Source organism: Ceratotherium simum, chromosome 14 (assembly GCF_057802395.1).
Source record: "Ceratotherium simum simum isolate JZ-2026a chromosome 14, ASM5780239v1, whole genome shotgun sequence".
Lineage (NCBI taxonomy): Eukaryota > Metazoa > Chordata > Mammalia > Perissodactyla > Rhinocerotidae > Ceratotherium > Ceratotherium simum.
In genome coordinates, this window is record NC_141913.1 from 10,905,247 (window position 1) to 10,926,443 (window position 21,197).

Consider the following 21,197-nt stretch of genomic DNA (forward strand, 5'->3'; position numbering starts at 1 on the left):
AGCGAGTTCTTGCTAGCTCAGGTCTCAACACGTGGAAACTGTAATAACCGAAGGAACTGTGGATTATGCCGTAAATAAGACCTCGCAGAAGTAGCGGGTTTAGTGAGCCGGGTCTCAGCGGGAGAGCCAAGCCGAGGGTCTGGGAATGAATGAGGGGAGGCCCGGTGCCCGCGCTCCAGGTAGGGGCGCCCCAGCGCGAGCGCAGTGACCGCGGTGGCTCTATTAAGGTCATAACCGCCGCAGGAGGATGGCTTCCAGCTTTAAGAAGTCAAACGCGGCCTCTACCAGCCAGAAAAGAAAGGTGGGTCCTAAGCCTGAACTCACTGAAGAACAGAAGCAAGAAGTTCGCGAGGCGTTTGACCTCTTCGATGCCAACGGAAGTGGGACCATCGACGTGAAGGAGCTGAAGGTGGCCCTGAGAGCGCTGGGCTTTGAACCCAGGAAGGAAGAGATGAAGAAGATGATCTCCGAAGTGGACAAGGAAGGCGCAGGGAAAATCAGCTTCAATGACTTCCTGGCCGTGATGACTCAGAAGATGGCCGAGAAAGACACCAAAGAAGAAATCCTGAAGGCTTTCAGGCTCTTTGATGATGATGAAACTGGGAAGATCTCTTTCAAAAACCTCAAGCGCGTGGCCAACGAGTTAGGGGAAAACCTCACTGATGAGGAGCTGCGGGAAATGATTGACGAGGCAGACCGCGATGGAGACGGCGAAGTGAACGAGGAAGAGTTTCTTCGGATCATGAAAAAGACCAACCTATACTGAAGCAGGTTTCTCCAGCAAGCATGTGTAGAGAAGCTGAGTGACTTGCGGGGTTTCCTGCTTCTATTTTGTGAAACCTTGAGTTAGAGGACAGCACTATCCCTCCCCTTACCCCCAAGTTTGTCTAGATACTTCTATTTCCAAATCTCTGGCTCAATTATAGAATTTTGAAGATGCTTTTAACATGAGTTTTGGGTTTTAATTCTAAAGAGCCGACCCGGAGTACTTTAGATAGGGCCCTGAAGCTTCAGTCTGCCCACCATTTGCCTTGCATTGGTGGGCATCCATTAAACTGAACACAAGATGGCTTCTTGGAACAAACAGCTATGTGGTTCCCTTGTCAGCTCTTTGGTGGTCTTAAATTATCTAGCTTCATATATTATTCCTTAAATTCAAGTCCTTGTTTTAGCATGATGAGGTGGAATGGGCCAGCAGGTCATCCTAGCCATTGCTTTTCACTTAACTGAATACTGATTTGAAGGAAAACAGTGCAGCCACTCATTGGGCTCAGGAAAGATACTGTTCTAAAGTATAGGCTTGCTTTTGGTTGGTGGTACGTTGTGCAACTTATACTATTCTCTGACTTCATCACGTGCAAATGATTCTTCTTTTGTGTGTTAATTATTTACTGTGGATTATCCAGGGCCAGAATGTATACTTGGGCTACAGAATAAAAACAAAATTTAATATTGGCCCAAGCAAAGTATAATTCACTTAAGAGATTAAGCTAACTAATTATTTCAAGTAAATATTTACAAATGTAAGATCTTAGTTTAGGAAATTGTAAAAAAATATCTACAATACATTTTAAGTTGCTTATCTATCCTTGGAAAGATCAACTAATGTTTTAGTTACTAGACTACTATACTATAACCTTAGTCATTTTATTACTGCTTTGTTATAAGCCATTATCTACCCACTAATTCTTAGAACATCTTAGCTCTTGGTACTTAATTTCCCCTCTCTGGTATATAGTTGATGCCAGAGTGTCTGGCACATGAGTAGTTCTCTATTTTAGCATGCCAGGAAACTATTTTACTGTGGCTTGTGTATGTGTTAATACTACTTCTCTGTTATAAATTAAGCCTTTCTTGTTTTGAAATAAGATACCTACCCTTTTGAATATCTACAAATCTGAAGTTAGAGAAAATTTAAGTAATATAATTGTGGGAAGATAATATAACCTATCTGCTGAGATGGAAGCCTAGATTAATGTTTTGATAATAGGCAACAAAACTATTAAACAGGCAAGATATTTTGGTCACAACTAAACCTAAATTAAATCTTCATACAAAGTCCCATTAAGATAAGTGCTGGAATGCTGGAAAATTTTTCACTTGCTTTGGCAGCAATTTTACCCTTCAGAGGGTAGTGGATCTAATCAGAGGAACTACTACTCTGAGCTTAATTCTCATTAACAGGGACTAATTTGTCAAAGCAGCAGTACTAGCTGAAGTGATGGATATGCGGGCATTCACTGTGAGAAGGATTTTGCTGAGGTGGCTGGCACAGGGCAGGGGAACTCACCCGGGCTGCAAATGCTAACAGTTCAGCTTCAAGGTCTTAGTGTGGATTCAGGTGCGGTTGTACGGGACATAGGTGCAACTTGGGCCAGCATCAGTGTGAAGGGCCTGATCTGAAGGCAAGGGGAGGAGTGTGGCATTCTGGGAAGCAAGAGTTCCTGGCATCCTGTTGACCAGAGTCTTGGCCAAAGGATCTACATATGGATCGAGGTAGAAATACCAGAAACAAAGAAAGTTGGCAGAAACTAGAAGAAAGGGTCAACTAAGCCAACTGGACTGGGTTCAGTCTTGTCTCTTGGCCCAGTGGAGGATAGAAGTGAAAACCAGAAACCTGGGCTGAAGCCCAGCAGCCAGGCTGCCCAAACAGCATGGGGTCAACTGTGGAGGCTGTAGCCCAGTACTTAAAGGGTTGCCCTGAGGGCACAATCCATCCCACACAAAGAGAGGGGGCTCCAGAATATTTCTGAACCCTATTCATGGCTAAGGAAGAACGTCTCAATGCAATATTCATCTGGCTTCTCAGTTGGCTCATACTCTAGGGGATGGAGAGTACAGGAGGCAGGGGAATGACTAGAGCAGGCCCAGACTGATGTTTGAATTTTAAAAGAAGTTAATCATGCATATCTGGCTGGGTCAGACATGTATCCTAGTATTTACAAAAGTAGAACACAAAAAATTCAAAGAAAATTCATAGACACCTTTTTGCAGATGAGGAAACACAGCTATAAATGTTAGGAAGAACTAAAGAAGTAACTTGCACTGAGCTGTTACAAATGGTCCCAATAAAGAAGCAGGAAGCATACCAAAGAAACCATGTAACTGTGTAGAGACTTCATTGATAAGCCCTTGCTTTCTAATGATAAATGCAACAGATGAAAAGCAGAGCACAGGGTCAAGGATGAAACCATGACAGTATCAAGGTTGTATTAACATCAAGAAAGAAAGAGCCAGCCCTGATGGCCTAGTGGTTAAAGTTCAGTGCACTTCACTTCTGCGGCCCAGGTTTGGTTCCCGGGCACAGACCCACACTACTTGTCTATCAGTAGCCGTGCTATGGCAGTGGCTCACATAGAAGAACTAGAGGGATCTACAACTAGAATATGCAACTATGTACTGTGGCTTTGGGGAGGGAAAAAAAAAAAGAGAGGAAGATTGGCAACAGATGTTAGCTCAGAGCAAATCTTTCCCAGCAAAAATAAATAAATAAATAAAAACCACAAAAATCAAATCAGGTGCAATACTTGATAGATTTAAAAAAAAAAAGAAAGAAAAGAAAGTGAATGCCCCAAATGAGCAAAGGACAGTAAAGAGATTTTTTTTTTCTTAAAGACATCTTAGTTTTAAGAAGATATAGGAAGGGATAGGTCCAACTCTTTAGATAGTTGCAGGTTGGTTTCCATGGGAAGCAGACTCTGAGTTTGAGGTTTGTGTGCAGGAAGTTTATTGGAGTGTGTTCTCTAGATCACAGGGGAAAGAAGAAACCAGGACTGGGGCAGAGGGAGAAGCTGGGCTGTGATGCAGTCAAAACAAAGGCCTCAGCTGATCCCACAGGGAGCTCTGGGCGAGGATGATCCTGCAGAGATGTCCCAAATTGGGACAAGGAAGTTGAGGCTTTAAAATTTTTCATTGATTGACGGACATGAGCAGTCCTGGACATTAGCAGTCCTCAGGAAGAGGGTAGGTATGACCTTGAGCAAGGTGGCCCTCCTCAGCCAAGGGTAATCACTGGGAGGGAGAACTCAGTTGCAAACTCAGCTGTCAACACTCCTAGCACCTAGGGGGATGAGGACTTCAGTTCTGAAGTGCAGAGCCAAAGGGGAGATCTGGGCAGTGCCCCACAGCTTCCACTACAGTCCACCCCTTACCCCTTAGATATACTGGCTTTGTATAAGTTCTGGGAGAAGCTAATTGAGGATTCTGATGGATCTCTCTTCCTGAGGGAAACTTATAAAAGAAAGATCAGAGGGACAAACTACAGCCCTTGCTGCAGTAGCTGGTCTTGAAGCCACAAATAGTACTTAGCGCCCTCCAGTATCCCATCTAGATTCACCTCACTCTCAGCACCTCTGTTGATGCAGGTGACTTACCTGGTGGGATGACCCAGATCATCATCCTTGAGAAGTCTGAGCCCCCATCACCATGCCCCTGTCACGCTGTGGCTGCTGCATGTATCCGTTTACCCTCAAAACTGAGTGAAAGAGCACCAAGAGACACTCAGGTGTATTACCTGGGTGCCAAACATACTCTTCCCATATTCTTCCTGCAGATCTACCTCTTCCTGGTGACCAGGGTCAGTTACGCATGGGTATTATGCAACTTTACTTGACTGTTGCTCTCTCAGCATGAGGAACCCCCTGTGTTTGGGTGGCATACATAGTTTGAAATTTAATGTCTCTCTTGCTGTGCTCACTGGTGGCCTCTGGGAGCCAAGATCTCTAAATGCACATAGTCCAAAGTTGTGGGGATGAGAAGCACAAATTAAAGAGCAGATGACTGGGAATTAAGGTAAGAACTACTTCCACCCTTGGTTTGCTGGACCCATATATTCTGCCTAAGAGATACCACACCACATAATGGTCATTGGTTTAGAGTGTATGCTGCATTCTAGAGGATGGCACCACATCCTCACTGGTTATCATGTCCAAGCTGAGACATGTCCAAGCCCTCAGAGACATATTCAACATGCTTTTCTGTTGCTCCATCAGGCTGAAAGATTCTTTATGTTATAGGACAAGTAGATTCTGTGGCCGTATGCCCACTGCTTCACCTCCTTTCCTATAAAGTAGGTCCCTTGGTCCAATGTAGTATTAAGTGGGATCCTATGTTGGTAGAATAAATACTCAGATATAATACTGGCTGAAGCTCTGCAAGCAGGAAAGGCAAACCCATGACCGAAATATGTATCAAGTCCAATCAAGGTGAGTCACTGGTCTTTCCAGAGTAGAAGGGATCCAGTTAGACTACTTGACACCAAGAGGCTGGTTGATCTCCTTGAGGGACAGTGCAGTTCTGCATTTGGCAGCAGAAGTAGCTATATCATCCTGGGTGGCTGGGAGCCTATGCTGCTGGGCTCATGCATAGCCTCCATCTCTGCCACAATATCTACTCCATTCATGTGCCTATTGTGCCAGCACTGGGATGGCCAATGACAGAGGCAGACTGATGTCAATTGGCCAAGTCATTCTATCTTCTTGGTTGTTAGGTGTCTCTTCTGTGATAGGCAGTCTCTAATAGGTGTAAATATGAATTACAAAGATCCTTACACTTCCTACCCATTGCCGTAAATCATCTATGTGCCTTTTCTCCAGAACTTTTTATTCCTGATGTTTCCTTTTCCAGGGCCCTGGTGGTCATCTGGTTGGTCATGAGTCAACTGGTTGGTCATGACTGTCTGAGTTCACATATATTCTAATCCCAGGCCATTTCTCTTTTCATACAAAGTGGATGACCAAGTGCCACTACCAGAAATTTTGCCATTTGGGAGGATTTCCCCTCTCACTGCTATCTTTCTGGTCCACCTTTGAGTGGTGCTGTAAAGCATCTGTAGTCCATTATACCAAGCTGACCTATCCTTGAATCAAGTTCAGCCTTTTTACTCCTCTAACAGCTGCTCATAAGGGACTCCCACCCCCATGTGGTCATAGGCATGAGCTGAGGGAGAGGCTTTGGTGCTGCTTGGTTGATGACATGGGGGACCTCCTCCTCATGCAGCTTACTTGGGCCCTGATCCCAGATACGCCACTTCTTTTTCTAGTTTCCTAATGTAGCAGATTACATTATTGATTTTGGATCTTTCTTCTTTTCTAATGTATGCATTCGGTGCTATCAATTTCCCTGTAAGCACTGCTTTCATTGTATCCACAGATTTTGACAGGTTGTGTTTGCATTTTTATTTAGTTCCAAATATTTTAATTTTTCTTGAGACTTCTTCTTTGACCTATGTGCTATCTAGAAGTGTATTGTTTAATCTCAAATATTTTGCAATTTTCCAGCTATTCCTCTGTTATCTTTTTAAATTTAATTCCCTGTGGTCTGAGAGCATACTTTATATGAGATTTATTCTTTTAAATGTGTTAAGGCATGTTTTATGTCCCAGAATGTGGTCTCTCTTGGTGAATGTTCCATGTGAGCTTGAGAAAAATGTGTTCTGCTGTTGTTAGATGAAGTATGCTATGGATGTCAATTGTATTCAGTAGATTGATGGTGGTGTTGAGTTCAGCTACGTCCTTACTGATTTTCTGCCTGCTGGATCTGTCCATTACTGACAGACGGCTCTTGAAGTCTCCAACTATAATAGTGGATTCATCTATTTCTCCTTGCAGTTCTATCAATTTTTGCCTCTTGTATTTTGATGATCTGTTTTTAGGCACATACATGTTAAGAATTTTTATGTCTTCCTGGAGAATTGACCCTTTTATCATTACGTAACACCCCTCTTTATCTCTGATAATTTTCTTTGCTCTAAAGTCTGCTTTGCCTGAAATAAATATAACTACTTCAGCTTTCTTTTGATTAGTGTTAGCTTAGTATATCTTTCTACATTCCTTTACTTTCAATCTATCTGTGTCTTTATATTTAAAATGGGTTTTTTATAGACAACATATAGTTGGGTATTGTTTTTCTATCCACTCTGTCAGTCTCTGTCTTTTAATTGGTGTATTTAGACCGCTCATTTTTAAAGTGATTATTGGCATAGTTGGATTAATATCTACCATATTTGTTACTGTTTTCTATTCATTGCCCGTGTTCGTTCGTTCTTTATTTTTTCTTCCATCCTTTTTCTGCCTTCTCTGGTTTTAATTGAGAAGTTTATATGATTCCATTTTCTATTCTCTTTTAGCATATCAGTTATACTTATTTTTTTTAATTTTCTCGTGATTGCCCTAGACTTTGCAATGTACATTTATGACTAATTCAAGACAACTTTCAAATAACACTATACTGTTTCACAGATAGTGCAGTACTTTATTCCCAACTCATCCCTCTCTTCCCTTATAACATTTCTGTCATCCATAACATTTCACTTATCCATAAACTATAATCACTGAGTACATTGTTGCTATTATTATTTTGAATAAATTATCTATTAGATCAATTAAGAATACAAAAATAAAAGATTTTAGTTTACCTTCATTTATTCTTTCTCTAATGCTTTTCTTTTCTTTATGTAGATGTCAGTTTCTGACTTAAATCATTTTCCTTCTCTCTCTCTTTTTCTTTTTCAAGATGAGAGGGGGAGAGGCAGGAATCTGTAAGGCAACACTTTATTTTTTTATTTATTTATTTTTTAATAATCCACCCCCTGTTTACTCATATGTGTTCCTCAGAAACCAGTGGTTTTTGTTTTTTTTGAGGGTGATTGGCCCTGAGCTAACATCTGTTGCCAATCTTCCCCCTTTTTTTTTCCTCCCCAAACCCCAAGTACATAGTTGTATGTCCTAGTTGTAGGTCCTTCTAGTTCTTCTATGTGGAATGCTGCCTCAGCATGGCTTGATGAGCAGTGAGTAGGTCCACGCCCAGGATCCAAACCAGCGAACCGCAGGCCACGGAAGCAGAATGCATGACCTTAACCACTACGCCACCGGGCTGGCCCCTTCCTTCTCTCTTGAAGAACTTCCTTCTTATAAGACAAGTTTAGTGACAGCAGGTTTACTAATTTCCTCAATTTTTGCTTGTCTGAGAAAATCTTTATTTCTCCTTCACTTTTGAATAAAAGTTTCACTGAATCCAGAAATCTAGTTAGTGTTTTTTTTTCTTTCAGCACTTTAAATATTTCACTCCACTTTCTTCTTGCTTGCATGGTTTCTGAAGAGAAGTCAGTGTAATTCTTATCCTTGTTTCTCTACATGTAAGGTGTTTCTCCCCACCTTTGGCTTCTTTCAGGAATATGTCTTTGATTTTCTGCAGTTTGAATATGATAATTACTTGTAGATATTTGGTGTTGTCTGAGCTTCCTGGGTCTGTGGTTTGTGTCTGTCATTTATTTTGGAAAAATCTCAGCCATTATTACTTCCAAGATTTCTTCTATTCCTTCCTCTCTTCTCCTTCTGGTATTCCTCTTATATGTATGTTATACCTTTTGTAATTATCCCACAGTTCTTACACATTCTGGTCAATCTTTTTTGTTCTTTTTTCTCTTTACATTTCAGTTTTGGAAATTTCTTTTTTTTTTTTTTTTGTGAGGAAGATCAGCCCTGAGCTAACATCCATGCCAATCCTCCTCCTTTTTTTCCCCAAAGCCCCAGTAGATCATTGTACGTCATAGTTGCACATCCTTCTAGTTGCTGTATGTGGGATGCAGCCTCAGCATGGCCAGACAAGCAGTGCGTCGGTGCGTGCCTGGATCCGAACCCAGGCCGCCAGTAGCGGAGCGCACGCACTTAACCGCTAAGCCACAGGGCCGGCCCCCCTGGAAATTTCTATTGACATACCTTCAAGCTCACTGATTCTTTTCTTGGCTATGTCCAGTCTATTAATGAGCCCATCAAAGGCATTCTTCATTTCTATTCCAGTATTTTTTATTTCTAGCATTTCTTTTTGATTTTTTCCTAGAGTTTCTATCTCTCTACTTACATACACATCTGTTCTTTCATATTATCCCCTTTTTCCATTAACATCCTCAGCATATCTACTATTTAAATGATGATTAGATCCTGTTGGTTGTTGGTGATGTTGAATTTTTCTATAACCCTGCTTATTTTTTCTAGTTATTCTATCAATTTTTGAGAGAGGGATGTTGAAGTCTCCAATTATAATTGTGGATTTGTCTATTTCTCCCTTCAGTTCTATTCATTTTTGCTTCACATATTTTGTAGCTCTATTGTTTGGTGCGCAGATATGTAGGATTGCTATGAATTAAAGGAATTCACCCTTTAATTATTATATAATGTTTCGCTCAGTCTATGGTAATTTTATTTGCTCTGAAGTGCACATTACCTGATATAAATATAGCACTTCTGCTTCCTTTGATTAATGTTTGCATGATATATCATTTTCAATCCTTTTACTTTCAACTTGCCTATATCATTATATATGGATTGAATTTCATGTAGTTGGTCATGTTTTTAATCCGCTTTGTCAATATCTGTCTTTTAAGTGGTGTCTTTACACCATTTGTATTTAATGTAAATACTGATATGTAAGTACTTAAATTTGCTATTTTATTTTTTGTTTTCTCTTTGTTCTCTCCATTTTTTGGTTCTCTGTTTTCTTTTTCCTGTTTTCATATTGGCTACATGAACATATTTTATCATTCAGTTTTGATTTATCTCTAGTGCTTTAACGTTTATTTCTCTGTATAGCTTCTTTAGTGGCTGCTCTAGGTGTTACAGTGTATATACATAACTTAACACAGTATACTGGAGTCATCATTTGACCAGTTCAAGTGAGTATAGAAACATTTTCTCCCTTTACATCTCTTTACTGTGTCACATTTATAATATAATTATCTTAAATATTTCTTCTACATACATTTAGAATCAGATCAATGTTATAACTTTTGCTTTAGCCATCAAATAATTTAGAAAACTCAAAAGGAGAAGGAAAGCTTGTTGTATTCACCCATATTTTTGCTCACCATGTTCTTTCTTCCTTCTTTATGTTCCACAGTTCCTTCTTCCTTCTTTATGTTCCACAGTTCCTTCTTTTTTTAGAGAACCTCCCTAACCATTCTTTTAGTGTAGATCTACTAGAGACAAATTCTCTTAGTTTTATTTCCTCTGAGAATGATTTCATTTCCCCCTTCATCCCTGAAGGATATCTTCACTGGATATAGAAATCTGGGTTAATAGTTCTTTTTTTTTGGTACTTTAGTAAATGTGCAGTATACTGTCAAAATAAGAACTAAACCAAAGTAAAAATGAATGTGCTCTCAGGCTATGTTAATAAAAGTACAATTCACTGAACAAAGAGGAAAGCCTGTCTCTATGATCTGGGGGACTGTGCCCACTTCTGGCTATTACAACTTAAAAGGAACTGGAGAAATGAAGGCCTGTTGAGATCAGTGAGATAAATAGGGTGAGGGGATACAAAACCATATCCTAAGAGATAAGGTTTAAAAGAACTAATGCTGTTTCTCTTGAAAAGAAAATACTCTGCAGGCATATGACCTCCAAAGAAATAGAACTTGGGAGCCAGTGGTTAAAAGTTCAGCGCACTCCGCTTTGGTGGCCCAGATTCGTGGGTTCGGATCCCAGGTGCAGACCTACACCACTGATCAGCCATGCTGTGGCAGCAACCCACATATAAAGTAGAGCAAGATTGGCACATATGTTAGCTCAGGGCACATCTTCCTCAAGGGAAAAGAGGAAGATTGGCAACAGATGTTAGCTCAGGGCTAATTTTCCTCAGGAAAAAAAAAAAAAAGAACTTGTTCCATAGGGCTCCAAGGGATTTCAGTGAGAGGGAATGATAAGGGAAAGAGATTTCAATTTAGTATTCAGGAAGACTTTTCAACAACCAAACCTGTCCAAAGATGGCTACACTGCCTAAGGATTATGTTCCTGTCAGAAAGGTGCAGAGGTGTGGGCTGGATGAATATTTTGCCAAATTCCACTATTGCAAGATATTGACGTTGTGATGCCATATGAGGCATCTCCATTTTCATATGGGTTTCTTGGATATAAAATGAAATTGAATGTATTTAGACAGAGAAGCTTTAGACTCGCAGATTTCATTTTGATTTTAAAACTAAACAAAATTACTTTTCCTACATAAGAACATTTTATTACTACAGTCAATGGTGACTACTTGTAGAAAACATGTCTGCCTTGTTATTGATCTTGCCTAATATGTTTACAATTCAAGGTGATGCTATAAAGTGATATGTGTGATTTTAACGATAACCAGTATTTAAATACCACTTACTCCATACCACCCACTATTCTAGGAGCTTCTACATGTTCAATTATTATCTCCATTTTACAAAAGAGGAAACTGAGACATGGAGAGATTAAGTAATTTGTGCAAGGTTACATAGCTAGTAAGTGGTAAAGGGAAGATTTGAACCCAGCCTATCTGTCTCCTGAGTCCAGACTCAAAACGTATACTCTGTCCAACACACCCTAAGTCTTTATTTAGTTTAATCAACTTGTCAGGACCTGTCCAGGCCAATGCAAATGACCTCTTCGAAGGTCACACACTTAACCCATGGTGCTGCTAGGCTCAGAATATTTTTGGAACTTCTCTTTTGGAGACAATCTAGAAACCTCCAGAAAATTCTTCTGAACATTCTCAAGAGGCAAATCTAACTCCATTGAGACTAGGCTTAATTTTTAGAAATAGCCTCAAGTTATTTATACTCAAATCTGGTGAACAGAGTGGCTGGAAAAGCTGGATATTATAATTTGAGGTTTAAAACAGTAAATGCCACTCAAATGATGAGCCTAATTTCTTTGAACGGTTTGTAAACTGGCTTTGAAGGTACTTCCAAAAGAGAAGCACTGGAAAGGTGGTGACTGAGGACAGCCCTGTTGGATTAAGTCTCTAATCATCAAGGCAACCCAGTGTTTTGAAGGAATAACACTCATTGGGATGTGTGCATCTGATTATGTTGTTGTTTTCAAAGTTATACACTATACAGATGCATACTTTGCTTTGTAAAAGAACTGTTCTTGCATTTATTAAGAAATAAAAAGGGGGAGGGTAAAGGCACCAAATAGGAGATTTCCATGCATTAGATGCTTGAATAACACAGACCTTCATTACGTGGCATACGGGAGAAAAGACAAAGCCTTTGCCATCTCAGGTAGAAGTAACAGAGTCATCATCTCATCTTAGGGCAGCAGCAGCTTCCGAGTGAGATAGAACTAGATTTGCAGCCCAGCACAGAGCCATTTCCTAGCTGGTCTGGGGAAAAATTACTTCTCTGTGCCTTAGTAACTTTTTCTGTAAAATAGGAGGAATTATATTACCTTGTCAGGATGTTGTCAGAATTAGAAAAAATTTATGTATAGTGATCTGACACATAGTAGACCAAAAAAGGAAGATATTAAAAATAATAATAGATGAAGTGTGCCAAAAAAGATAAAGTAGATAAATAAGCACATCCTTCTCTCACACAGAGTGCAATACCCTCAGAAAAATGCTGTCTAAAGTAAACTCGCCTACTGATCCAATGTTCACCATCCAGGACTACTGAGAGGAGGTTCGGGACCCAGTGTGGGGGGATATTTTTAAATGTTATGGCCCCTTAGCAAGGGTAGACTTGCAATTTCTGTTGGCTTCCCTGCTCTCCAGCTACCTCTTCCACCATCCAGAGTTTGTGAACCTGGAGCCCAGGGGCAGAATCTGACTTATACAGACTCACTTGGCGGCTACACGAGAGCTGCCTGCAGCTGGGCAGAATGCACCTCCATGAAGCGCCGAGCCAGTGGGCAAGCGGAGGCTGAAATCCAGCACCCAGCACAGGGAGCAGCTGTTCAGAGGTACCTTTTACTTCAGAGGCACAGAGGCACTGACTGCTTTTTTCTCTTTTTTTCCTGCTTTGTCTGCCCAGAGGGCTGCTTTTTTCTAATTTCCACAAGGCATTGTGTATATTCCCCATGGTCCTGCCATCACAATGTTTTTGTTTGTTTTTCTTTTTTAACTGAGTTAGGTTGCCAAGTTTGAAAAGTCAAGAATTTCATGCAAGAATCGACATTTCTGGCTTCTTTTGAAAAACTGGATGTTCCTTCCACAGTAGGCCCACATTCCTTCCTGACAACAATCAACATTTAGCCAGAGCGGAATGGCCACTGCTCCCTTCAGACCTGGACACGCTGGTTCTCTGCAGGTTTCCCACCCTGGGTGGGGACTAACACTCTGTGCTAACGGATCTGACTTCCAGCCAGTGGCATAGATGCCTCCAGAGGGCAGCATTCGAGCGCATATGAGTGACAGGCGAGGGATGACATCCTTTAGGTCAGAGAAATTTCTCTCCTCCCCCCTCATGCCTGCTTCTCCTGAGAGCCAGAGAAAGCCGCCATCAGGTCAGGCAGGGCAAACTCCATGGATGTCCGGCCTCTCCAGCGTGAGCAGAGCAAAGCTGCTCCCTGTTCTTGCTGAGGGACGTGGAAACACTGGTGGCTACCTCAGAGGCTGCCAGCAAAACTCAGGCAGCCTCCTGGGCTATTCCCAATCCATTTCTTCTCTTTCATCAAAACAGCCAGAAGGAGACGGTAGATGCGGGGAGACAACACATCCCTACAAAACCAGTGGCAAAAAAGAGAAAACCAGGCAGAAAAAGAATCACTCTGACATGCACGTGTCGATGCTCGGACAGTTCCTGGATTGGCAACACAGCTTGCTAAATTCAGCATTGGAGGAAACCGCAGATGAGGCCGGTGATTCCAACCCACGTTCCTGATGGGCCCTGGTTAACCAATGTTAACAAAATGAAGAGCTGTGCACACTCTTTGGCTAGATTAAGCCGATTACTCCAGCTTAGCCTACTTTCAATATACAGATCTTGCTAGTGGACAACACAATGATTTGTTATCTGTTTTTCTCTCCCTGAGACTTTTCTCTGGACATTGAAAACAGAAATCCTAATAAGACTATTTTTCACCTGTCTCATTCTGAGAACAGGATTTTCCAAGTCCCCCCTCAACATTGATGAAACCCTTAGTCCCTGACAGTGAGCGGTAGAAGTTTCCAAAAATACGCAGCAGCACAATTACTGAGAAGAGACGAGATGTTGTTACCTAATAAAAATGCCAGAAATACAGAATGATGAACTACCATGGAAAATGAATCGATAGAGAAGGACACATTGGAATGTGGAATAATAAAAATCACTTAAACTTTGCGTGACCTTGAAGAAAGTCATGGCGATATGTTTTGCCAGGTCCCTCAGACAGCGTGTTGGGATATGGCTGTTTCCCAAGTCTTACTATCTAGTCAGCTGCATTTAGACCCTTCTGAGCCCTCTTCCTTGCACGGCCTGGAGTCTCGTGAGTCCAAAGCGTTGCCTGAGTTCCTCCCTTCACTTAACATCCTTTAAGCAGGATTAGCTAGTGAGACAATTAAAATTCCACGGAAGCATCTTGTTTGCAGCAACGGGGACAGAGTTGCCTCTCTGATAATTTAGAACAGTGGTAAGCAGAGGGTCAGATCTCCCTGGGGTGGTGTCACAAACTGAAAAAGTGGCTGTGGCACTGTGATCCTCTACGGTTTTCTACAGCTGTTCCAGATTTTCCATGGGCTCACCTTTAAATTAAAAGAATTTCTGCACTTTCAAGAATTTGAAAACAAAGCCATGTGTGAGAATATGAGATCCACTCATATTCTGTTGCAAGAAATAGGTGGCGTTCCTTTGTCTGTGCAGAAAAAAAGCACCTCTTTCTTTTTTTTCCAGAAGGCCATATATGTAAATGATCCCAAATTAATCCCTAGCATGTGCCCATGTTGTTTTCATTTACTAAACTTTAAAAATATGCCCATTGTTCCCTTTTAACAGCTTTTTGGTAACTTTTTCAGAAATTGAAATATATGAGAAAATTAGCAAAATGAGGAGAATTAGCAAGTACCATTCGGCAAGCACTAAAGATACAAATACTTGCGCGATACACAAAAAGCACCATTATAGATCTTATAATGCTATGTAAGAGTTCTTATTTAACTTCACTCAATTAGCAAAATATAATAAAATTATACAGAGAGAAGAAAAATAGTATAGTTAACAGAATGCTGTTTTTATATGTCTTCAAGTGATTTTGTTTCTGTTTTATAGTAATTATGTGGCGTAGTAGAAAGAACAAAGAGATCTGGGTTAGATAGAATTCTGGTTCTCTACCTTAATAGTCTTGTGTCACTGGGCAAATTACTTAACTTCTCTGATCCTTGTTTTATTTATCTATAAAATGGGGTCGGTAATACTCATAGGGTTGAAAGGATTAACTGAGAATCTACGTAAAATGTCTAACAGGGTGCCTGACACAGTGTAAGACGCTCAATAAAGGTAACTCTCATTATTAGTAGTTTTCTCAGATGATAGTGACTTAAGATGCTTAGGTAAATTTTTTAAAACTTTAGAGAGTTGATTTTTCAAATTATCTAAATGATTTCTTTTTAGCACCAAAATGTCAGTGACTGCCATAATCATAAAAATTAATAATGATTTCAATCATAAGTATTAATTAAACTATTTCCCTTACATCACATAGGCAAATCTTAATTTTGGTGACTGGTTTATCTATTCCCCTTAAATGCAAACTCTCATCTGGCCTATCATCACTTGCATGTGTTACTATTCAGCAGTTGGATTTTTTTTTTAATTTGCTTCAGTAGTATTAGCCTTTCCTACCAATATTCAAAGCCATCCATTTGCCAATTTTTTTCTCAAATCTCTCATAAATTATAAATACTATATACTGGGTAAATATTTCCTGTGCTTATATAAAGGATACATTAAATCAGTATCTATATGATGTTTCTCACTAATAAAAGGAGTTTATCTGGTTCAAGAACCAGGCAGTTTTATTGCATATCAACTTTCTATAGTTCAGCCAAAAGTTTGCGGATAAAGACTTGCTGCAAAAAGTCTTAAATTGTCCTCAAGCATTTTCTTACTCAGCTTTTACAAAGATTAGAAAAGGCCACTGGTACAATAGTTGGGTGTGCATATTCCTCCAGTAGAATATTAGGACAAGGGACTTGCAGTTTACAGAGGAAAAGGCTGGCAAAGTGTTTGGAAATAGATCCAGAACCCTGAGGAAATGAGTGGAAAGAAAGATCTGTTATTTCTATAAATATGCTGGAGTACATTTTGATTTTACACCTGGGGAACTGATTAGATTAAGTCGTTTTGTAAGGTTTAGGATTAAGAGAATACTGGCAGGGCCGGCCCCGTGGCTTGGCGGTTAAGTGCACGCACTCCGCTACTAGCGGCCCAGGTTCGGATCCCGGGCGCGCACCGACGCACCGCTTCTCCGGCCATGCTGAGGCCACGTCCCACATACAGCAACTAAAAGGATGTGCAACTATAACATACAACTATCTACTGGGGCTTTGGGGGGGGGGGAAGGAGGAGGATTGGCAATAGATGTTAGCTCAGAGCTGGTCTTCCTCAGCAAAAAGAAGAGGAGGATTAGCACGGATGTTAGCTCAGGGCTGATCTTCCTCACAAAAAAAAAAAAGAGAGAGAATACTGGCAGTGAAGGGTTTTTCTTAGGACTTCTTAATTGGTTAATCCGTGAAATTAACAGACCCCAGTTAGAGAAGGTTCTAAGTTTTACAAAACTCAAGATAATTGTCAAAGAGCTATAATAGCTTAATCATCTTGGGAAAATACCTGTTAATGAAACTATATCAAGAGGAATAAAAATTTACATTTTAATTGGCCCTAATTGTAGGGTGACCAACTGTTCCAGTTGACCTGGGACTGAGAGTCTTCAGGCTGAGGGACTTGCAGTGTTAAAACAAGGACAGTCCCAGGCAAGCCAGGACAGTTGGTCCTCTACCCAAAGGCCTCATCTGTATCATCACATCAAGAATCTGGGTTACTTCATGCCTCAAAAATCTCCCTGGCTTGCCTGACTCCAGACAGTCAACGAGCTTTTACTCATTGCCTACTGGGTGCCAGGATCTGGAGATGGTGTTGTACAATTGGCGGACAAGCATCACTAATTGAAATATTTTGTGGTTCTCGTGCTTTGTACCTTATGCTGATAGCCCCACGTGGATACTTCTATTTCCAGGTTCTTGTTGCCTTTGGGACTATCAGATTGAACTCAGCCAAGCAGGATGACCAAAATTAACCTTTACAGTGGATTCTGTCCTGGTTGTGCTGTTGTCACCTCAGTTAGATATGCTATCAAGAAACATATAAAAGGTAGTATTTGCCCTATTGTCGCTGGATTCTTTTGGGAAGTTTCACAACTATTTCCCTCTGCTTCACCTCAAGCAGCTTCTATTATGATTTTGGCATATAATCTTATTATGTTTTAACATGTTTGTATCCATTAATACTATAGAGTATTGCTTTGTGTCTACACAAATGCTGTAAAAATATATATTTTTTACACCTAAAAAAAAAAAAAAAAAAAAGAAACATAAAAAAAAATTCTGTGTGAAAGTGAATGAAAATGGGCCAAAGATGGATAGTAAATAGCTTGCCTGCCTTCCTACAAATATTAAGTTAAATGTCGTCTATGCCCTAACACTGTAGTTCACTTCCACAAGGATTTATTGAATGGTTACACTGGGCCGAGCCCTGTGCTGGGTGCTGGGGCTACAAGGATGAATGAACAATGGTCTTGCCCTCAGGAACATTTCAACTAATGGAGCGATAAACATGTGTGCTGGTTGGTCTCTGTTCTCCACCCTCTCCCCCAGATCCATTCTCTACTTGTCTCTGCCTTGCTCCATGCGCCAAGCACTCGACATTTATGAGTTGCGTCTCAGGGGCTCCCTATAGGCTCCCTATAGCTCTGTGGCTTCTGGTTGAGTTCAGCAAATGGGAGGCATTGTTTTGGCATGACAGCTCTGGCCGTTCCTCTACCATTGCAATTCCCTCCTCCAAGGCTCCAGCACTCACTGGGCTCCTGTATCCAATAATCAATTTCCTTACCTCTGCCCACTTCTGTAAATAGTTCCTTCATAAAATTATTTTCATGATTTCATCCAAGTGTGCCTGCTGTTTCCTATGCAGACTCTGACTGGTTCAGTATGTAAATAAACTATAGAAATAAAGGAAGGTAAGTGCAATAGAGGTATATACAAGTAGAATGGTGTAATAAAGGAGGACGCTAAAGAACACCCAGAGAATGGAAATAAGTAAGTGCTCTTGATCTGAACATTGAAGGATAAGTAACAAGTGGGAGAAAGACCTGGAAGGGGCCATGTATAGCCTGGAGAGAAAATAAATCATGGTTTATTCATACAACTATTAGCACTTTAGGACAGCTGGAGCACAAAGCATTTGGAAGGAAGCAGTGGGTGATAGTGTGGAGAGATCAGCTAGGGTCAGGCCACATAAGTATGCTAAGCAATTCTGTTCATTACACACACACACACACACACACACACAAACACACACACACACACTATGTGCCAAACACTGTCCTAGGCACTTGAGATCCATTAGACAAGAAAATAAAGACCTCTACTCTTAGGAGAACACAAACAATAAGCAATATATATAATATGCATATAAATTATATAGTAAGTTAGAAGGTGGTAAGTGTTATGTTAAAAGAAAAAGTAGAGGGAGTAAGAGAGATCAGGATTGAGGTGGACGGTAATTGGTTGCAATTTTAAAGAGGAAAATAGGCCTCATTAGATAAGCACATTGAGAAGGTACTTTGTGCACAGAGTTGAAGTAATGGAGGGAGTTAAGGATGTAAATATCTGCAGGAAGAGCATTCTAGGCATAGGGATCAGCCAGTGCAAAGGCCCTATGGCAAGATCATGCCTGACATATCCCGGGAACATTAATAAGGCCAGTAAAGCTAGAGCTGAGCTGAAGTGGGAAAGGAGATAATAATGGGAGATCAGGTCATAGAGTTTCAGGGTGGGGAAGGTCCTGAAGAGCCTTGTAAGCCACTGTAAATCCTTTGGATTTTACTCTGAGGGAGATGGGAAGCCACTGGAGACCTTGAGCAAGAAGTTCCATGCTCTGACTGAACTTTATTCTGTGGACAATGAGAATCAACTGAAGGGACTTAAATATGGGATACCATGGGCGTCAAAAATACTTAAGATCCTTGCTACTCAAAGTGTGGTCTAGGACCAGCAACATTGGCATCACCTGAGAACTTGTTGGAAATGCAGAATCCAAGGCCTCGCCTAGACATACTAAATCAGAAGGTGATGTCTGACATACTAAATCAGACAAGATCCCAGGTGGTTCATTTGCATGGTAGAGTTTAAGAAGCACTGGTTTAAAAGATCCCTCTGATAGGAGGGTGGAGGATGAATTTGAGGCAGGTGAGACAAGTCAGAGAGAGGTGGGGGGCCTAAAACAGGGCAGCAGTAGGCATGTAAAGGAGGGAACAAATATAAAGGACATCAAAAAGGAGGATAATGCCCAGTACAATGCAGACAATTCCTAGATACTTTTTTTAATTTTTAATCTTGAAATAATTATAGATTCACAGGAGGTTACAAAGAAATGTATACAGAAGTCCCATGCACCCTTCATCCAGCCTCCTCCAATGTTAACATCTTATACAACTATAGTACAATATCAAAACCAGGAAACTGGTATATACAATCCATAGTGTATTCAGATTTCACCATTCAGATTTCATACATGCACTTGTGTGTGTGTGTGTAGCTCTATACAATTTTATCATACATGTAGCATTGCCACCACAATCAACGCACTCAAACCATCATGTTACCTCTTTATAGCCACATCCATCCCCCATCCCTAACTCTTGGCAACTACTAATCTGTTCTTCGTCTCTACAATTATGGTATCTCACGAATGTTACATAAATGGAATCATGCAGTATGTATCCTTTTAGGATTGGCTTTTTTCACTCAGCACAACTTCCTTGAGGTTCATCCAAGTTGTGTATATCAATATTTCACTCCTTTTTTTGCTGAGTAGTATTCCATGGCATGGATGTACCAGAGTTTGTTCAACCCATTGAACCCATTGAAGGACATTTGGTAGTTTCCAGTTTGGGGCTATTATGAACAAAGCTGCTGTGAACAATTATGTATAACCTAGACACTTTTTGAATGAATGAATGAGATAGAATGGATAAGATTTAGTGACCAGCTGTGGAGGGATGAAGAGTGGCATAATTAGTAAAAAATGAGCCCCAATGTTATGAGCAAGTACTACAAAAAGAGTTTACTTTGTTTCATATGTGTATATATATTATACGAATGTATATATATACTTTATTAATAATCAAATAGTATCCTTTTTAAGATAAGAATTTAAGATAAGCAAACTGCGAACTTAAAAATCTAAAGTAAAACTTGACAACGTGAAGAGAGATAATAGCTCTCAGTACCACCATTTTAAATATTTAAGTAAATTTAGAAATATGTTTGTTGTGATTTGGCATTTTAAAAATTCTGATGTTTTACAAATTCTGTTTTGTTAGTTGCTTGAGCCTGTATTCTGTAACTTGCTATTACTAAGACGCACTATTGTATCACAGCTTTCCTTAAAGTCTTTTAAAATGAGTTCTAATTTAAGAAAGATCATTCTACACAGTCAGAGAAAGTGTCAAAAATAAAAATAATAAAGGACATGTTTCAGGAAAACATGCATGGCATTACATCATCTACTTTAGAATAATTCCAGAATAGTTTCCATTTCTTTTTTTCTTTTTTTCTTTTTTCTTGAGGAAGATTGTCCCTGAGCTAACATCTGTGCCCATCTTCCTCCATTTTGTATGTGGGACGCTGCCACAGCATGGCTTAATGAGCTGTGCATCAGTCTGCACCTGGGATTTGAAAAGCAAACCCTGGGCCACGGAAGCAGAGCATACAAACTCAACTACTATGCCACCGGACTGGCCCCTTGTTTTGTTTTTTATTCTACTTTTTAATGAATTTACACATTACCTAAAATGTTCTCTAGTTTTTATGCCTTCTGGGATCACCCTTTCCTTCAATATTCAAATAAGAATAATTCAAATCCTCACCCTGTGGATCATAAGAGGAACAGTCCCCTTTCTCAGTTGGTATTTGGCACCTCCAGCTCTGAGCAGCTGCCCCAGAATGTTCCTCGGTCAATGTCCTCCCCTGAAATGATGCCACCACCACTGTGCAGACCCAGAGGTGGAAGAAGGAAAGCCACACTCTCCCCTCCCTTGCCCCAAGGGTGCGCACAGCCTGACTCTTAATGCCCCACAACCAGGCTTGATTCTAGGGGAATACAGCACAGAACAGGAAACAACTGAAGACCTCACTGGCATTTCTCTGGGGCCCAGTTCACCTCCTATGGCCCAGTTCACCATCCAGAATGC

At 40.5% G+C, this 21,197-nt stretch overlaps 1 protein-coding gene across 1 annotated transcript; it reads left to right on the forward strand.

Moving 5' to 3' along the window:
• Positions 1-247: 247 nt before the first annotated feature.
• On the forward strand, positions 248-766 carry CETN1 (centrin 1). The gene has a single exon (XM_004421031.3). The coding sequence runs from the start codon at positions 248-250 to the stop codon at positions 764-766; it is 519 nt and encodes a 172-aa protein (XP_004421088.1).
• Positions 767-21,197: the final 20,431 nt, after the last annotated feature.